Raw genomic sequence first — 21421 nt, forward strand, 5'->3', positions numbered from 1 at the left:
GCACTTCTAACAACTGAGGTCATCAACGGTAATTACATTATAGATTTATTATAAATACATGAATTTATCATGTCTGAATTTAGAAAATAATCTTATCACTTTGACATGTAATTTGTCGGATTACTTCGTATTCTTTTTCAAAAAGTTCCGGACTACAGGGAGTTTGTGGCAGTACTCTATAGTCCGACAAATTCGATAATTCCACACTACTTTGCAAAACGTTTGTCGGATTACCGCGGGTCCACTGTGTAATGATATATTTGAAGGCAAGCTAATACCATTTACTTTAGGAGAAGTAAATTTGAAGAGCTCATATATTTCATTCCATTACTTAGGTCATTACCTTAGAAAAATTACTGCACCTTGATAAGAAATAAAACATTTGTTTTATAGTTAATGCTTGATCGATTTTAATTGTTTTTAATTTTAAAAGGTGTGTTTTATTTTAACACAAACGTATGAAATTCCAACCTTAATATCGATTGTACTCCTTACTTGTTTGATACAGATTATGGCCACGCTTGTATTTATTATTTAATTAAAATCACAATCTGTCTATTACGTGTTAAAAAAATATAATACTTGAGAAAAATATTAAATTAATATTCTCATAAGTATCATTAAAAACAATACAAATATAATATGACCAATTCATGTTCGAGATAATGGTATCTGAATAATTAAAGTTTATGAAACAATATTGATTTTATTTGTTTAGTAAAAAATTAAAAAATCTCATAGCATCTATTAAATAATAATAGACCCAATACATGTTTATATAGCGATGTCACAGAAAATTTGATAAATAAGTGATGTCGATTGAATAGGCATAAAAATTTTTTTTACAGCAATGATCTCGAATAGACACTTCCAAAAAAAAATTTGACTACCCTTTTTTTTGTCTTAAAAGTTAATTAAAGTCCAAAAATGCGAATCATCTAAGCTATCGAACCAGTCTTTTAATCGTTCATTTAATTAAAAATTTAATGTAAAAGTTCCAATTTTTGCAAGGTAATATGAACATATTTTTATGAATGGTTTTGAATCCAAAAAGTTTATATACATAGAGAACGCGTAGTATCTGGTTATATACAGTTTTGTAATATTTTTTCTGAAAAATGAAAAAGTTTTTAATATGCAGGTTTGTATATTCTACAATATGTGACCGCAGTTTATTAAGGTAGTACCTACACGAAAGTGATATTCCAAGAATTTCTCAAAACTCAGAATATAAAATATTTAATTCATAATACACATGCTGTTAAAATTAGAAGATGATTTACCATGCCATACATGAGATATTAGCAATTAAAAGTGACGCAATTTGTACGTGTACATGGGAGAAGTGTATAAAAATACACAAATTTACAAATATTATATTTATTTACCAATGAATGACGTCCACCATCTCTATGAAAAACTAATATAATGTAGAATACTATATTTAGAAAATATATAAATAAAAATAAAAATTATTTACCATATAGTTTCGATAAAAAACTTAAATAAATAACTCGTTTTAGCGATGATTTTTGTGGAAAAGATATGAAGACTAATGTTAAAGGCATATGTCATAGTGTGTGTGTTTATATGTATACTAGAAACAGTAGCGAGGAACTACAGTCTTGTGAAAATAATATATGGTATATGTATAATAGTCATAGCACAGTTAATGCACTGAATGATAGTATTAGTCCAAAACTTTTTGACTGGACGGTCGCGGAGGAACTACCTTAAGTACACATTTTGTTTTTTCAGTAATATTGTAATTGAAATATTGTAGTAGATGAAAGTGCATTTAAATTTAAATAATAAAATTAAACTCAATAAAACTTTTAGTTAATTTTATTAAAAATTAAACTGTTTAGATTGGTTTGTTATGTAAAGAAGTTTCTTTTGACGTTTCTACTTTTTGAATAACTTTTAATGTATTAAATAATATTCCATAAATCGTTTTTTAACTATTTACTTAATAGCAATAATGTAAACAATATGTAGCCAATGACATATAGATTAGACAAGGGAAACTCACTGGCAGTCTTCTCTTTCATTCATCATATCGCAATCTTTAAACTCTTTGGTTTACTATGACTTGTCATAACAGATAACGTCATGATTCATGGCGTACGATTCTGAAGTGTTTTAATGTCACAATTTTTTGAAGCGAGTATATTTATTGCAAAACACTTTAACTGTAAATATTTTATTATAGGAATCATTTTTTTGGATACTACAATCAATTCGACGTGTTTTTGGTACATAAAAAAATTTACTGGAAGTGTCTATTGCATGAATTTTTCTTGTCAATTTTAAGAATCAAATAGGCTTATTAAACCTTGACAAAAAAATTTTCTTTAAGTGTTTTTTGCAAAGAAAAAGTTAAATGAGAGCTATTATTTAAACTTATTGTAAAAAAAGTAAAACATGGATGTAGAATTAAAAAAAATCATTTTATTATTAATTTAAAATTGTGTTTTGTAATTGATAATGTTGGGTTGGATTTTAATCAGTGTAATTGAACCGCAATTTTACTGATATGCGACTTTAGTATTATGGTAAAAACAACTCAATGGAAACACCAATCTAATTATATTTTCGTGATAAAATTTTTGAGTGAATCATAGCTGCTGCAGAAATAAATCAATAATCCATGTATATAAATATAATTTTGTTGAATGCCCTACACTTGAAATATTATATTTATTAAAATAATAAAATAGTGAAATTGTTAAATTACCAACATGATATAAGCTACAAAAAAGAGTGAGTCTTATTTCAGGGAAGTACCATTGTAACGACTCACTAATTTATCAATATAATTGTATGAATGAACATATAAGTCTAATTTTAAATAAATGCAATGGTTTAAAGCAAATTTTATAAGGTAAAAGCGCTGCGGTTGATTTAGACAATCCGCCCACCCCTACCTACTTTATTAAATTTTCTATAATTTTTTACCTTGCTTATATGATAAAAAAGAAAATTATTGTATTGTTTAGTTAGTTAGTTTGTTTGTTTGTTATTCAACAGTTTTCAATTTAATTGGTGTGGCATACGATATTTCAGGACATACATTTTCAACTAATATTTCCTATCCCTATAAATTACAAATGTTTAAAGTAAAAATGTTTGATTGTTTGTTTTTTACGCTTTCACGCAAAAACTAGCGAATGGATTTGAATGAAACTGTACAACAATATAGCTCATACATCAGAATAACACATGAGCTATAATTTATAAAGAAATATTAAAAAAAACATTTTATTGCTATAGGTACTATGAAAAATTTAAAATAGTAAATGTAAAACAATTCATAGCCATCTTTTCTGAAATGAATTATGACTATTTTTACTTAAAAAAATTGAAAACTGTCGATGTTTTTTAGTTGGTAAAACAATCCCTTCGAGTGTTATGGAACTAGAATAAGTGAGATCAAGAGAAGTGGAGCGGTGGTTCTTACTTTTAAGCCCAGCTAAGCGGGCGAGTATCAAGCTAGTCATAGTATACTTTGGTATGATTAAATTTCTTGTGAAACATTTTATTTTTTCCAAATAAAATGATTGCTGCATATATTTAATACAATTTATATACATTTCATAGAAAGTTGAAAGTACACTAACTATTTAATGTGTAATTAGAAACAAAAAACAAAAAAAAATTTAATGAAATAAAATTAATTTTATGACATTGCATATACAAGTTATCCATCATACTATTTATTATACATCAAGAGCTAGTTTTGCCATATTTGATCGTGCGCTGGACTAAAACAGTCGGTATATAGACTTACTTGCAAAAAATTACAAATAAGAAATAGTGGCATCAGGAATTACGATTCCTGTTTAGATTCACAATTTGGTCTTACTATTCAAATGCATTTACATTACATTACATCTTACTATTCAAATGCATTTATTTGCGCTCCCAACATATTTATTTAAAATTGTGAACAGCTATGTGAATAGTATTCAGGTATAATTTAAAATTATTCAGGTATTGTGAATAGGTATTTCTTAGAGCTATTCGTGAGCGCAGTGAGTTCCACTGCCGATGTTTCCAGCCAGACCAAAGTGCCAGTTATTTCAAAGTTTTAAGTTTGCAAAAGTTTTTTAATTTTTAATCTATAGAAGCTTGAGAAATATTTTCGAAAATGTATGCTTACATTAAACATTTAATATTACAAACAACAATATAAAAATCCCAATTTTTAGCAATTTTTATGGGTTAGCAATTAATACCATATAAAAAATTAAGATTTTTATCTATACATTGCCACAATATCCGATCAAACTTAAGAAATTCAAAAAATTTTATCAAATAAAAACGATTTGCCCTAAAAATCGATGGAAATCGAATCAATCGAGCTGATTTGGTATTTTATTAGATAGTAAATTTCTATAATAGCATCTTAAATTAAGCTTCTTAAAATGAAAAAATTATGTAACTCGTAAGCCACCCAGTTTAATCTGTAATTTCGTGAATAGTGCGTATCTGATCAATATATGGTCGGGTAAAGTTAGAGTAGCTGCCATGGGGTGGACCAAACTTAGACTAAAGAATTGTTTAAGAACAGCAGCAACGCTTTGGCATCAACGAACTTATAGTCCGAGGGGTCATTGATGAAAGGCTGGCTCAAGTGAGTCCATTTCCTCACAAGGCAAGAATTGGATGCACGGTAAGAAATACATTGTGCTTCCTACAATGTTGGTATGGTATAGAGACAAAATACTAAAGTATCTATGTGAGCATAAGTAATATTATCGAATAGAGCTATCCACCAGAATTCCAGAATTATTTTGCGTATCGCCAACTAGTATAGGCCTGCGCCCAAACTGTATTGATTTGTCCACCACAACTATTCCCTCAATACAGTACACAGTATGGCGTTTAGACCGATACTGACAAGGTGATATCCATAAAAAATTTCTTACCGTGTATAGACGGAGAAAATGAGATATCGCCTAGCCAGGCCTATCCATATATATAGAAATGGAAGAAGTTCAATGTGCCTTCAAAATTTGGCAGGGCTGGCTCTTAGTATAGTATATCTTTCCTTTTAATTATTTAACTTTAAGCAATGGATTACTGTGTCGTCATCATGATATGTGGCTAGAGGGTTCTAATCATAATTATTATTATGAGTAGATAATTTACTTTACTATTTATTAAACATGTAATTGTAATAAGAACAAGTTCAGTGTTAATTTTTAGTATATATAATCTTGTATTTTTTTTAGTTAATTTTACTTTTACTTGCATATGTATTCACTTGACCAATCACCATTATTAACATAAGATTCATATTATTAGAAGATTCTGTCTAACGATTACGCAGATATCTACAGAATTTCAGTAAAAATATGTGCTAATAAACGCAACATCACCGAAAAAATTGATTTTATGAAGGTTGAATTTTGCATTTTTATTTTCTTATCAAAAATAGGTAAGGATGAAGTACGCCTAGCACTTGCGAGCGGTTGCGTTAGTTGCGTTTATTAGTACAATTCCCGAAAAAGCTGCAAAAATAGCTGATTTTGCGAAATTTTTTGTTTCTTAATATAATTTTTTAATCAGCTTTCATGTCCTTTAAGAAATATAAATTATAATCCCTAGACAGTTTTGCATTTGCTGACAACGCACCAGATAATATTATAATGATTAGAAAAGTCATTTAATAGGGCTATAATTTTAAACTTTCCTTCCGAAGGGGAGAAAATGTATTTTCCTAGTACAGTGATGCTTGGTTAAGTCAAAGTGGGATCTTGATATGTGAGAAACCTTCATAACTGGAACTCATGCTGAGGTCCAAACACTTTGGCACACTGAATTATCTCTGTTAGTGGGGCGGTACGAATCAAACCTCTATATCGGTGATTCGTGCTTTCGATTTTACCGCCTTAGTTACCTCTATAACTAAGACAGCGAGTGAATTTTATATGCATTAACCTCTGTAACTGAGAACTGAGATAACATCGTTTTGTTTGTTTACTTACTTATTCTTATTCTACTTCTTTTTTAAGCTTCAATGACTCATGAAAGTTGGAAGATAAGCTATGAAGTCTGTGTCGAATTTAATGTGCCAAAATCGACTCCCTGTAGAATAATTCAGAATAAAGATAAAATTCAGTCACAATGTCCTGAAGGGCAAGGAAAACTAAAACGTGTAGCTCCTAAACGGATGGATAGATTTTGATTTGTTGTTTGAACTCGTGTTACATAAGTATGAGGCTGCACGAATGAACAAGCTCATCTCACAAAAGAAGCATTGTTTTATTTTGTGTTATCGAAATTGTATTCACATGATTGCCATTATTTCTCAAAATATTTGCAAAAACCAAACATTATTTTTAAAATATCCTTGGGTAAAACTATTTTAAAAAAAAGTTAAAATTTTGTTTTTGAACCATTAATTCTTCGATTATGAAGTAAAAAGATCGCTTTACATATTTAAAATTGAAAATGTTGAATGAATAAAATTGACATTAGAAATTAAATTTTTTTCACACAACTCACTATTATAAATATTTGCATAAACTACATCATAAAAACATGTACGCTATGATACTTTGTAAATATAAAAATATTATTCTTAATTACATAATTAAATATTGTGTATATGTACGCTTATTAAGCAATGCAAATTATGTGCTATATCTATATACCTTTAAAAAACTAATAATATGTCTAATAATATACTCACAATTATTTTAAAATATATATATATATATATATATATATATATATATATATATATATATATATATATATATATATATATATATATATATATATATAATATCATTTTTATTTATTTATAATTTGCATGATTAAATAGTTTTTTTTTTACAATATAAAAAAATTCATACAAGGAAATTGTAAAAAAATATTTTTAATCACGTGTACAATTTAAGAAATAGTCTTTTTTGTTTCTTTTGTCTTTAAGTATTACGAAAAAAAATTTAGATTTTAGAATTGAAGAAATAAAATTTCCAATTTTCTTTGCTTAGTCCACGTATATTTATTTAATATTTTAATAATTTAAAATATATTTTGACATGTTTCGTCTAATTTTCATAACTATATGTTAGACGTCGTCTATGTTAGACGAAACATGTCAAAATATATTTTAAATTATTAAAATATTAAATAAATATAAGTGGACTAAGCAAAGAAAATTGGAAATTTTATTTCTTCAATTCAAATTATGGAGTTCCACAAAGTAAAGCTCTTTACAATTAATTAGATTTTAGAAAATTTTCTTAGTGTTGATATATGGAAATCATGTAGCTCTACCAATGTTAATAAATCCAATTTTCAGAGCTTTATTAACTTTAGGAAAGAGTTTCATGGTTAGGACAAGGCATTAACACAATTTGGAGAAGTATATGTGTGTGTGTGGGTACGTACGTACATGGTCATTTTTTTCGTCGTTGATCGAAGCCTATTAACAGCAATATGATCCGAAAAGAATTTCATAACATTCGATCGAGTCGTTTCAAGTCGTTTCGAGTCTTTATTTTTTAAATTTTTTTATTATGCTGGGAAGTTATTCATTCGTGTGGTCGCACCAGACTCTATCCACAACTTGATTTGTGATAGTTTGTTTCATTATGAAATTGTTAATTCAAAAATTAGATGTTACCAAAGTAGGAATTAATAAGAAATTCCCAAAAAAAATAATATTAGACCCTAGCCATCTCATAATTGGCATTCTTCTCTATTCAATTATTGTCTTAGCTATTGACCATCCAGAACTTTTGATTTTGTCTCGTCAGTGTTTTGTTGAGCGATTCTTCCTTCGGTATTAATCAAACCGTACCCAGAACGTTGTTCGCAGTCCGTATTTTATTCAAGCTATATGTCCCGATCTTCTCCATTTGAGGATCTTTACGTTCACCACCACGTCTTTTATCTGGATTGTTTTGCAAATTAGTTTTTTTCCTATTTAGCTAATGCATACAGATAATGCCTAAATTTTAATCGAAATACGTATTATAATATAAAAACTGATGTGAAAATTTTGGATGTCTTGAGATTTTTTTACGATAAGTGTTAGTCGTTACGCCGCAATTTATCGACGCTTCCACCATTTAATAATTTTTGTGTGCTGTATTTGAATAATCTTAAGTCCCTACAAAAACAGATAGCAAAAAATTCCACAAAGACTCAGATTCAGAAAATTCTGCCCCATAGGGAAAAATTTTACTAAAAATCATTTATTGAGGTTATTTCGTAGTTTTGACCCAAAAATCACGAAAATCGGAATTATTTGAGCGTATTGTCTTCATTTTTCAAAATTATCAGTTCTTAGATCATTACAGGATTTGAAATTAAACTCTCTGAATCTGATAGTAGCAAAATCATTTTGATTCGAGTTATCGTTTTCGTCAGATTCAAATGAATAGAAGCCTTTATGTAAACCTGCAATTTTTTTTAGATATTTATTATAATTATTTGTTGCTTTTTGGCGTAAGACCTCTTTTTTATAGACATTTTCAATTAAAATTGGTATTTAAAATAAATAATTATTACAACAAATCAATGTTCGATTATTTTTTTGTAATATAAACTATTATCTATGGTATGAACATTGAATCTAAAATTTTAAATATCATTGTAATTTAATTTAAGAAATTCTGTAATTTTTTGCATGGCCTTGCCCGTTGATAAAGAAACCAAAAAAGTATTCGCAAACTATATATCTACAATAATTTTTTAGTAATAATAACTTCTTCAAAAAAAAAAAAAATAATAATAATACTATTTTTACAGTAAATCACCTAATCATTAAAATTTGGGGAAAAAATTAATGTGGTTTACCAAATGATTTTCTTATTCAGAAAGGATTTAGAGATAGTAAAAATGTAAATGTCAAATGAAGTCTGAAAATATTAATTATTCGATATTGCTGCATACAACAAAAATCAAAAGAAAAAGTGCACTAAATGTTACAAACTTCCTAATTCTAAAATATGAATTTTATTACGGCTAATAGTTTTCGAGCTATGTAAAATGTCGTTTCAGTTGTAAAAACAATACTTGACGCGAAAATAGGAGAGAGAATTTTGCATTTTGAGATAATACAAGAGATATGTTACTCTTTGTGTCTGCAACCCTGGATCCAGGAAGGGGCTTATCAGGACACTCCTCCTGATAAGCTCCTGAAATCTTGATATAATGTGTTTGAAAAAAATATTTTAAAACACCTAGTTGGTTTTTGAACGTATCCCAAGTTAGACCCAAAGATCAGCAGATAAATGGAGCCGATCTAATATGTAAATATTGTACCTTAAAATTTGAGACGAACTTTAATTAGATGAATGTAGTAAGATTAGAGAATAAAATATTCCGGGTCCCAAAGATTAAGGACATGTCTTAATTGTCAAGTGTCTTTCCTGGTTTTATAATTATTAAAGAGGTTTTATTTTCGAACAAAAATGACCCGATTATTACATTTGTGAAATTTTTTTTATAACTTATCTCAAACGCCGGAGACAGACAGCGCCATTATCAAGTTCTTTTCCCGGTTAAAAAGAAACGTAGATCGCTGCAAAATTAGTCTAACTGGATTCATGGGCGGACAAGATCCGAACAACGTATTTTTTCGTAGTTACAGTACCCCCATTATTTTATACAAGTGAATAAAAAAAAGTAAAAAATGAAACAATCACAATTATTATAAATAATCGATTTCCTCATTTTTGAAAAAATATTGTGCTCGAACATATTTATTGTTTTGTAATTTTGTATATGCATGTAAGGTTATTAATTTAAACTCTGTAATTCAATAACCTTCAAATTAAATGGATTTTTTACACTATTATGAGTCTTATGAATCCTCAAATTATTAAATAAATAAAGTAATAAAAAAAATTAGTAAAGCAATAAAAATTTTTTATGGCCCCTAAATAAAAATAAATAATGATTTTCCAATCAAAGTTGTAAAGAGTAAAATCTAATACGTAATAATCATTAATTTAAAAAAAAAAATTTGTTGTTTCGAGTTAATACGTTATTCTATAGGCCTATGGTTTAGATATTTTTATGGTCTTTTTTCGAATTTTTCATCTATTTTAAAATAAATCGATGGTTTTAAAAGTATGTTTAAATTTTAAAATGGTGGACTAGGCCTATTAATCGAGAAAATAAAACCGAAAAAACATTATAACAAAGAAATTGACTCCTCGCCAGTTGATTTTTATTAGAGCTGGAGAAAAATGTTTGCCTGAGCTTACTAAACAAAGTCATATACATTCGTACTTGTGTTTTTTCGATTTACCCCCATAGTGTGGGACAGAAATACCCTGAATTTATTTATTTGAATTTCATATTTTGAACAACTCTCAGTATTCTTGTATCCATGACATTTTTACCTATCCTCACCGTTTTTGAGAAATAAGCATTTGAAAAACAAAAATGCAGATTTGAGAAAATAAAGATTATTTTGTTGATTCAGTCAAAAATTGAATTTGAAAGCCATTAGTAGGTAATTATATTTTGAACAATTTGAAAATTTTTTGACAATTTTCACTAAAACTCATCATTTTCGATATACAAGCGTTAAAAATAATAAAGTTTGGATTTATGAAGAAAATTATTTACGAAAATTTTGTGGTTTTGGTCAAAAATTTGATGTAAAAACAATACGACTTTTTATTTGAGACACTTCTGTACACACTTTTAAACCCATGACATTTTTTGTCTTTCCTCGCCGTTTCCGATATATCAGAGTTTGAAAAAAATAGGGATTTTTTCCGAAAAATTAATAATGACGAAAATAAAGATTATTTTGCGACTTTGGACACAAATTTGATTTAAAAACCATATGATATTATATTTTGGACTGTTTTAAACACTTTTTGATATTTTTTATTTTACCCAACGTTTTCCATATATAAACGTTTAAAATTTTGTATAGGATGAATCAGGTTATTTAAGAATTTTGAATTTTTGAAGACACACAATTTTTATTTTTAACAATGTTTGTCATTCTTGAAAATCACCGTTTTTGCTTTTTTCAAACATGAATATATTAGCTTATTATATATAATAAAAATAATTATATTATATATTATATTTATATATGATCTTGTTTGAAATGGGGATGCACAATAGATAGAAATGGTATTTTTGAATTCAGGGGATTTTAAAATATAATGATCCGTTGAAAGCTCGTAATAGAATTTTGGTGGGAAATATAATCAGTATAATATCACGTACATGTAGATAAAAAAATGTCTGTTGAATTATTATTATAGGCAAAAGTGTGTAGACGCCGACTCTTGAACAATAATTAGCATAATTAATAAACATCGACTATCTTATAATCTCCTATAACTTGATAAATAAAACACTTAATTTGGTAATTGTTCTATGAGAATCGATTGATTAGATAATTACATATATTTTTATAATTATAGAACGGTACTTAGCCAGAATGAAATGGGTCAGAACTCTGATCATGATGAAACTCACATTAATTGTTGGAATTCAACTCTGACCGACCGACAGACAGATTTTTTTTAATGTTTATTATCTTGAAATTTTAATAACATTCTCAGCGAGGCCGTGGTCTTGTGATTACAGTTCTAGCTTTTCATGAAGAAGGTCGTCAGGTCGAAATCCAACCACGACAATTGATATTTAAATTTTTTTAAATTGTATCAGAAATACATATTTTTTAAATATAAAAAGTTATATCGAAAAGAACGAAGCTCCTACCGTGTGCCACGACATCCCCTGCTCTTATTTTTCTTAAACTTGATCGCCATTAATACCAATTCAAAACTGTAAGTGCTTGAAAAGTACTGTGAATTTGACATGATTATTAAAAAGAATTGGGAATCTGATCCACATAGACTTTTGTTAAAGGCTGTCTCGTCCTCAAATATAAACGATATGGAGTGGACTTTTTTAACCGTTCCCAAGTTTTATGAGAGCTTTCATAATTTTTTTATGAATTGAAAAAATTTTAAGGATTGTGTTAAAAATGTATTTCATTTTCTGAGGGCCCTTTTTGTGGAGATCCGGAGACACTATCTATGTCTTGTCTACCTAATTAGCCTTGGTTCGGGTTCGGAGTCTCGACTGTTTTTTCGGAATAAATACCAATATATTTTTATATATTATCTAAACAATAAATCACAGAAATATTAAAACATAGACATAAATAACTTCCATAAATAAATAAGAATAATTTCTGGTCTCACAACTTGTATGTTGCACATTTATATTTATTATAAGAAGAACAAGAAATACCTGTGATAATGTGTGAATGTATTGTATATTCATTTTAATAAAATCATTCAGATATACAAAACAAATCAACTATGGAGTAACATACAATAATACAGTGAAACAATCATGTAACCTTCACCTAATTAAATATGTAGCTATAAACGTTAGCTGTATTGTATGCAACAATAACAACAACATTAACAATAACCAGTATTATATGCAGCAAGAATACAGCATACCTAATCAAGTTATCTGTGTGTATATCATTGATTATAGTACGATTGTTATTATATGTTTTGTTATGAAAAAATTCTTGTAACGATCTTCAGTGATTTCATAGGTAGATAAGATTCTATTTAAATGATGAGTACTTCTTAAAAAATCTTTTGTACTGCGATCATATCAGTTTGATTGTACCGCTTTTGCTCCAAAAGCTCTACAGCCTTAATAAACTTTAGGTTATTCCGATGCGTGGCTTCATTTATTTCACTTAAGAGGATATGCAAAGTTTGAATAATACTAAGGATTTCAATAAAACTTTATAAATGCATTTTTTGATTAACAAAGTTTCAAAAATCAAAAAAAAATTCCTAACATTACTATTATTTATCGTTCAAAATTGACTGAAAAAATGATGGATCATATAGATATCCTTTTCAATTGGATATTTCTAAATCAAAAGTCTCGAGAGTGTGATAAAAAACTATCTAAAATATTTATAGACAATCTTGTAGTTTATAATAACACTATAAAAATATAAGGTTGTCGATGATATAAAAACAAAATTTTAATTTAAGTATGAGTTTATCGAAGATCCGTCATTTGATAAACAGAGACGACTATAGTTAGAGTATTGATGATTGAAGAGCGATATCTATATTATTAAATTTATAAGCGGCACTTGCACACAATATATTTTATATTTTTGTAGTTTCGTGGAATTTCAAAGCTAAAAATAACACATTATTTGACTACAAAGCATGTCTTTGGTTTTTATGTATGTACCGTGCAATAAATGCAACGTTTGTCTTCCACCAGGCTTAATATGTGTTTCATTATGAGGAGTATTTATGGCTCCCGGTAAAGAATTCAGCGCTTAACCTTTGATTTAGATTCATAAGCGCGAAAATTGTCTCCCAATCTAGTCTTGCAATTTTTCAATTTAAAGGTTAGTTTAATCGGAAGAATATTTAGCCGTTTAAAGTTATTTTTAGGTCTTTTCAATATTTATTAATATTTCTTGCTTTTTAAAGAGTTCTGTGAGGATTTTCTGAAAAACATTTAGCTTTTGATGTAATAGATATACAAAAACGTACTCTTCGTGCTATGATCGGTTGTTCATTTAATCTTATAAGAATTTCACTGTACTAAAAATTATTGTGTAGGTAGGTATATGATTATAGTAGATGGATGCGAAATATATTATTACAAGTGTGTGTATTTTAGATATTATATAAAAATCATATATATGTGCTATTTATACATCGTGTTTAATATAAAATTTTAAACCGTCATGACAATGTCTCAACCTCATCGCCAGATCAAATATGACGCATGGAGCCACGAATATGATACTACTACCGTACGGGGTTGAGTGGTAAAGTTGACACAAACGTATGAGTTGTTTGTATGAAAATAATATACTGTCAAACAAATTTCAAATATTGTTGTTTTGAAATGCAACATAGCTTTTAACCGACTTCAAATAAAAAAAAGGAGGTTCTCAATTCGACTGTATTTTTTTTTTATGTTTGTTACTTCAGAACTTTTGACTGGGTGAACCGATTTTGATAATTCTTTTTCTATTTGAAAGCTGGTGCTTCCCGTGTGGTCCATTTTTATTTTGTTTTAGTTCTGACAACGGCATCCATGAGAAAACCATAACTGTCTTAAATTTGCATTAAGTATGCAAAGCAAGAGGACGAATGACTCGCCAACCGATTTTGATGATTCTTTTTTAGTGACAAATTAGTGTACTTCAGATTCACTAAAAATCACAAAATAAAAAAAAACTTTTACCAAAAAGAAAACTGACTTCAAAGAAAAAACTTTTCCAAAACAAATCAATATGCACTAAAAAGTAAAAAAATAACGATAATATAATACAGTTAAAATTATTGTTATTTTTGGAGTCGGTGTCAGCCAAGGAAACAACTCTGACAGAACAGTTTGCTATATTAACTTAGCTGACACCGACTCCAAAAATAACAATAATTTTAACTTTTAAAAGTTTTAATTTTAAAATTAGTGTATGTAAAATGATTTCCTAGGCACCCGGTATATAAGATAATAATTAATTAACCAACATTACTTACACAGTTATTAAACTAAAATCAATAAGTAAGTATACCACCAACTGACTGACTGACCGACCTGTACCTGTGTAGTATGTACCAATAACCATAAAATAATAACATTTATAAAGTCGTTGAATTGTAAAGTGAAGTCATTACACTCTCACTTACACTTTCATTATAAAAAAAAATCACATATAACATAAATTCTTTTATGTATTATATTTATTTAATAATAAATACAATGTTTACATTGTAAATAGATTCATAGATCTTTTTTGTAATCACAATAAGACGATGACTGATGAATAGAACAATTAATGATTGTTTTCAATTTATTGACCTGTTTAGAGAATTTTAATTAACTTTTAAGAAGATTTAAACTATGATCTTTTTAATCATCTTTTGATTAGGTCGACATTTTATTCTTACACGCCTTGAAATCTAAAATACAGAACACCTTGCCAGAGGTTGATAACACACGTGGAAGTTTTTAAACAAACATAATATTAATAGACATTTTCAAGAAAAAAAAATTTTCCTTTTTTTATCTTAAAAGTTAGTTAAAATCCAAAAAATGTCATCTAAGCTATCGAAACCGTCTTTTAATCGTTCATTTAACTATAAATTTAATGTTTAATTTCAAATTTTTTCAACGTAATATAAACATCTTTTATGAATGGTTTTAAATCCAAAGAGTTTATATACATAGACACGCGAGGGATATGCCAGCTTGTAAGTGAATGCGATATGATGAATGAGACAGAAGACTGCCTGTGAGTTCCCCTGTGTTCCTGTCATAGTCATATGTCATAATCATATGATGTATAGAGATTTTTTGTTTGCTATTTGTTTTGTACAAAGAGGTTATATACAGTTTTGTATTATTTTTCTGAAAAATGAAAAAGTGTTTAATATGCAGATTTGCATATTCTCCAATAAGTGGCCGCAGTTTATAATAAGTACATAATTGTTTTTTTTTTTCAGAAATATTGTAATTGAGATATTGGTAGATGAAAGTGCACATAAATATAAATAATAATTAAACTCAATAAAACTTTAAGTTAATTTTATTAAAAATTAAACTGTTAATATTGTGTTTGTTATGTAAATAAAGTTTCTTTTGACGTTTCTACTTTTTGAATAACTTTTAATGTATTAAATAATATTCCATAAATCGTTTTTTAAATATTTACTTAATAGCAATAAAGTAAACAATATGTAGCCAATCTATTTTGCCACACGCAAATCACAACTTGAGTTCGAAAAGAAAATCATACTTATGCGGAATAGGCCTATGCCGCATGATTTGCGTAAAAAAAAAGATATGTTTTTATGCATAGAAGTTTTAAAACAACCAGGCTCAGTATTGTTGGACACATTTTGAGCGTTCTCTCAAAATTAATAGGGGAATGATATTACAAAGTAATAGTGGAATGATATTTTGTATGAAAATACGCCATTTTTAAAACTGTAAAAAATTGTTTACGCCTTTAGAATGCAAATTAAAACCCATGAAATTGTGAACAAAAGGGGGAGACAAGTGCGGGCAGGGGAAGTGAAGGCTATACAGCGGTGGTCTTTATTTTAAGTTAATATTGCCCAGCGAACATAACATTAATTGATTGTTAGGCAGTACGAATTCGGCGGGCCAACTAGTTATAATATAAAAGACTAGTTTAAATCTTATGACAAAAGTGTTAAGAAATCGTCATACGTATGAATTTGTACGATACATAACGGAACAGGAACACTATACCTATAGGAAATTAAAAAGAAATGCACATAATAAAATTGTAACAAACCTTCTTCATTGACATCCCATACAACAACCTTAGCCTTCAATCGAGCTAAACGTAATGCTGTTAATCGTCCAATTCCACTTCCTGCTCCAGTTATTACAGCAACATCACCTTCAATATCCTTTTTTGTCCTTAATGAATACGGTGTCAATGTTTTCACAATTGATATCGCAAATTGTACAATTATATATAATAAATATGTTAATACTTCTAAAACAACTTGTGCAATTGTTTGATGTGATGTTTGTGCTGTTTTCGAAGTCATTTTGTTTGTTTATTTAAAAAGAAAACTAAGTATTAAGGCACTGTTATTCTTTTATTTAGTATATCATTAATTTAGAATTCTTTTGATGTTACGTTGTCGTTTCTTCTATCTGAAACAAAAAGAAATGATCGATTAAATATTATGCAAAATAAATAAAATCAATCATTAAAATTTCGGATTTCTGAAGTTTAGAAAGTTCCCGTTAGATACACGACAAGTTATAAAAAAAAACTTTTTTCGAATTAATACATAGTACAAACCAAAGTCGCTTTTCAGTCTGTCTGTTCCTAATCCTTATGTATGCTTAGATCTTTAAAACTTCGCATCGGATTTTGATGCGGTATTTTCTAATAGATAGTGTGATTCAAGAGAAAGGTTTTTATGTTTAATACACGCATAATATAGTAGAGTAAAGGATTGAAAGGGATGTGCTTCAAAGCCATAAAAAGTTGTGCATCGATTAAGCTCAAATATTGACAAGATATACTACCAGCTTCAAGGATTGTTTTTATCTATTTAACCTTCGGGGGGTGGAAAGGTGGAGCGAGAAAGGGGGGGGATTGAATAATCAAAAATTTTTAAATTTAACTCAAGTGGGCTATCAAATAAAAAAAAATACGTGCAAATAAAAGAACAGGAGATAAAAGTGGGATATGCTACGAAATATAAAGGGGTATCAAATAAAATAATATAACGTGCAAATAAAAGATCAGGAGATAAACTTGGTATATGCTACGAAATATAAAAATTGTGGGAGCGCTATGAATAATGTTTAAGGCGGTATTCTGGTCTAGAAATTAGAAAAAATCGATTTGCTTTTTTTTAAAGGTTAGATCCTTAAAATATTTCCTTAAACGGATTTTTCAAAATTCGAATAATTTTCGGAAATACAGTGGATTTTCTGGTAACTAAGTTCAAATTGATCGCTCTGAACTTCGAGACATTGCATATGAAGTTGAATAAGATCCAATGTAAGGATTTGGGATCGCCGGTTCATCCAAAGTGAGTAATATTACTTTCCGAGTTACTTTACCGGAATTGTCTCTCAAACTTAAAACGCGTTTTTCTCGAAACTACATTTTTTCGAGGTCAGTGACATTATATCTCAAATTCTACTCGACTGAATTTTAGAAATTCTACTCGAAAGAATTTTAATACTAGATTTCAGTGATACAAACTCATTTTTGTTGACAACAATTTTTTTGTCGACACAAGCTAAAGACTCAATTAAAAACTTTCCAAACGTGTCCTAAATTTTAATATAATCAGATAATTTTTGACTAACATTTTTTAAACTTAATTTTAAAGAACAGAATATGTTTTGAAAAGTCATCAGTTTTTTAAGAAATAAAAAATAATATTAAGAAATATAAAAATTCACTAGCAAATTCTTAAAATTGGATTTAACTGAAAATATTTATTTTTAGAAATCTATTATTGGAAAATTTTTCTGATAAATTTTTACAATTACAAATAATTATATAAGTAATAATTAAAATAAACTATTTTAATAAATATGTACTATTTCACAGTATATTGCAAAACTAGATTTGCAATAATTATTATTTACAAAAAAAAAAAATAATCAATCAATAATTTTCGTTCAGAAAAGTTTAATTTATTTTTCAAACTCACTTTAAGAATAAAAACTCGAAAAAAACTAATAACTTCACCAGCACTACAAATTAGATCAACTGATACAAAACAATTAAAATATGTTTTGTTATTTAAGAGAAATTTATAATATTTTATTTTAAGAAAATTTTCGATAAAAAGTTATGTTATCAAAATATTTTATTTTCAATAGTTTATTTGAAGTATATTTTTATGATAAGAAGTTTAAAAAAAAATCCAAGCTGATAATGTGGAAGGATAATTTTTACAGAGTGTAACGGAAATAGATATTCGATTCTTAATATTATAAAAATGTGAATGTAGAGAGACCGTATTTAATTTGATGAATTTTTATTTTGGCTTCAGCGATGGGAAGAAAAAAGCAATTTAATTGGCTCGTCTACAATACTATTTTTTGTATATTCATCTGATTTACACTTGGCTCTAGCTCATCGAGATGTACCCTAATTTTCATATACAAAATTTGAAACGAAAATCAGATAAGTAACCGAGTCAATAAAAATCTTGTAAAAAAGGGTAAAAAATCACGGTAAGAAATGTATGGTGTTTACTACAATGCTGGTATGGTATAGAGGCAGATACTCCACCAGAAGTATTGTGGGTATCGCCAACCAGTATGGGTCTGATGACCATAGTGTATTGACTCGACCGCCATAACTAGTACTATAATGTTATTATAATTCCCTGAATGGTCAAATCAGTAAGGCGTTCACACCGAAAATTACATAGTGATATCCATAAAAAATTTCTTACCGTGTACTATTTTCAGAGAATATAATAATGCATATTGTATTCTAATCTTTAATATTATCTACCCAACCTTTTATATTTATTCTCTTTTAGTTAAAAAGTTTAAAAGGTCAAATCTTTCTATTTATTATATTTGTTTTTATAATTTTATAAAATTATTTCTATATTATTTTTATTATTCGTTTAATAAAAATTTAATTTCCATTTTATAATTCTGTTGTTTTGAATTTATTGTGTAACTTTACATCACCGATTGTGTATTTAATAACATTTCTGTAGTCGATACTAACGAATTTTCGAATACAAAATGCAGCTTACATAAGCGTTCGCTGTTTTTCGCAGTATACCTTAAGTTGATGACGACATAATATTCAATATAGGTAGAGAAATTTTTATCTTTTATTTTGTTTATAAATATTTAATTATGTTGAATGATGTCCCTCAGAAAAGGATGCATAGTAATTAAAAGCGGTGAAGTATTTAAAAAAAAGTATTTAACAAAAATTTTATCACATTTTTGAATTGCATAGTTAAAAAGTTCGAATTATACCTTGCTGAATATTCACATGAAGAGAAGACAGAGTCATTACATACTTTTTATTTAATTTTTCCTGTTTCAATGATATCAATTTCATCGTCATCGTGCAAATATACAAAAGACAATTGTGAAAACAAACAATTGGACTGAGTTAATTGTTGAAATACTATGTATAGACAGTGTTGATTATGCAATCGTTCGTTCTTTTACGTCTTGTAAGTAGAGAAAGATAGCCACGGTTACAAATAAATTAATAAAAGTGTCTTTCTTCGCACTTCCGCAGTGGATATAGTATATTGTTTGCTATAACAAACAAATACATACATAACATACTATATAATGTTGCTAACCATATTTGTGTCCTCACGGGTAAACATTGATGTTTACCAAAAAATATTTAAAACAAAAGATTTTTATTTGTTTATAAGGAACATTTTTTAAATATAAACTTTTCTTCTATCTCTAAATGTTTACAAGATGGATTCTGCGGACCCAAGACCCAATTGACCTATGTTGCTTATTTTCGAACTCGAACTCAAAGCATGTTATCTAAGCATGTTATCAAAATTTTAGCTTGATATCTGTTTTCTCTTTTGAGTTATCAAAAAGCGAGTTTACAGCAGACGGACAGGCAGACAGACATTAAGATGGAAAACCAGAAATTGATTTTATGAGCACTTATACCAAAATTTTGTTCGTATCATCAATATTTTTACAAAACTTGGAACTAAAATTTAATATACCTTGATATATTTCATACATACATGGTATAAAAGTGACAATGCTATAAGTGTTTCATTTTTCCAAAATTTTTATCAGAATTATATGAATTTTAAGCTAAAAAAGTCCTTCAGCAAAATATCTAACAAATTTTAAATTTAAATATGTTTTTATTTTTAACTTTTAAGATTAAGAAGAAGACGGCTCGGACTTTTATAAAAAACTTAAACAAGTTGTTAAAGGTTTCCAAAATTTCAGTTTAAATCTAACTTAGACTCATTATTAGAATTTTTAAATTACAATAAGTTTCATATACAATTGTTATTAAAATAATTCAACAAATTTTAAGCTAAAAAAGTCCATCAGCAAAATATCTAACAAATTTTAAATTTATATTTTTATTCTTAACTTTTAAGATTTAATTATTATACTCTCAAACGGTAGAGGAATCTTAAATTAAAATTTAAAATTTTTCATTTTCAAGTCCAGTTACATTATTTCAATATACTTTTTATGGCTTAATCTTGGCCTTTATACAGAAGGTGATTTAGAAGATTTATTTGATTAAGTTAGAGTTTGAGAAAATAGCCTAAAATTAAGTAGATAATTATCGTCGGATATATTTTTATTTTTTTTTTGTAAATTTTGAAGTTCAATAAGATTTTGTCTATGCATTGTAATAATCAGTGATTAATTATTGTTAAACAATTTTTGTAAATAAACATGATAAAATGTCTTGTTCAAATAAATAATTTTAAGCCGTTTTATAAGATAATTATAGTAACATAATATTATTACTTGTTTACATTTTTATTAGTAATCTTGTACCTAATTAAAAAATATAAAATCGAACATTTTGTATTCTAAGAATTAAAAATATTGAGTAATGCTTTTAAAAATAACATATTACACTGTAGTTAAGGATCAAAAGTTGAGACATTAACATGTATTGCATTTTTAGTGGTTTCGTTGAAACATAATGAGATGACTTAATTTTTAAGGTGGAGAAAAAGGGGTCGATTGGAAAAAAAATCTTATCGATTTTTTCTCTAGGCTGCCTTTTCCTGACCACGGGGTATTTTCCTTATTTCTTTATCAAATTCCATGATTTACCCTTCATTTTACAGCTAATAGTGTTCTCTGCTATTTATCAAAAAGTACTTCAAAATGTTGATTTTGC

General features: G+C 27.6%; 1 protein-coding gene across 1 annotated transcript in view; it reads right to left on the reverse strand.

Moving 5' to 3' along the window:
- Nucleotides 1-18291, reverse strand: part of LOC123299775 (estradiol 17-beta-dehydrogenase 11-like) — a 30394-nt gene extending 12103 nt beyond the window's left edge. Inside the window, exons 1-2 of the mRNA XM_044882118.1 lie at nt 18234-18291; nt 16337-16707 (exon numbers count right to left, since the gene is read on the reverse strand). Coding sequence (XP_044738053.1) covers nt 16337-16598 — 262 coding nt within the window. The 5' untranslated portion in view covers nt 16599-16707; nt 18234-18291. The remainder of the gene's footprint in view (nt 1-16336; nt 16708-18233) is intronic.
- Nucleotides 18292-21421: the final 3130 nt, after the last annotated feature.

The sequence above is a fragment of the Chrysoperla carnea genome, chromosome 5 (assembly GCF_905475395.1).
Source record: "Chrysoperla carnea chromosome 5, inChrCarn1.1, whole genome shotgun sequence".
NCBI lineage: Eukaryota > Metazoa > Arthropoda > Insecta > Neuroptera > Chrysopidae > Chrysoperla > Chrysoperla carnea.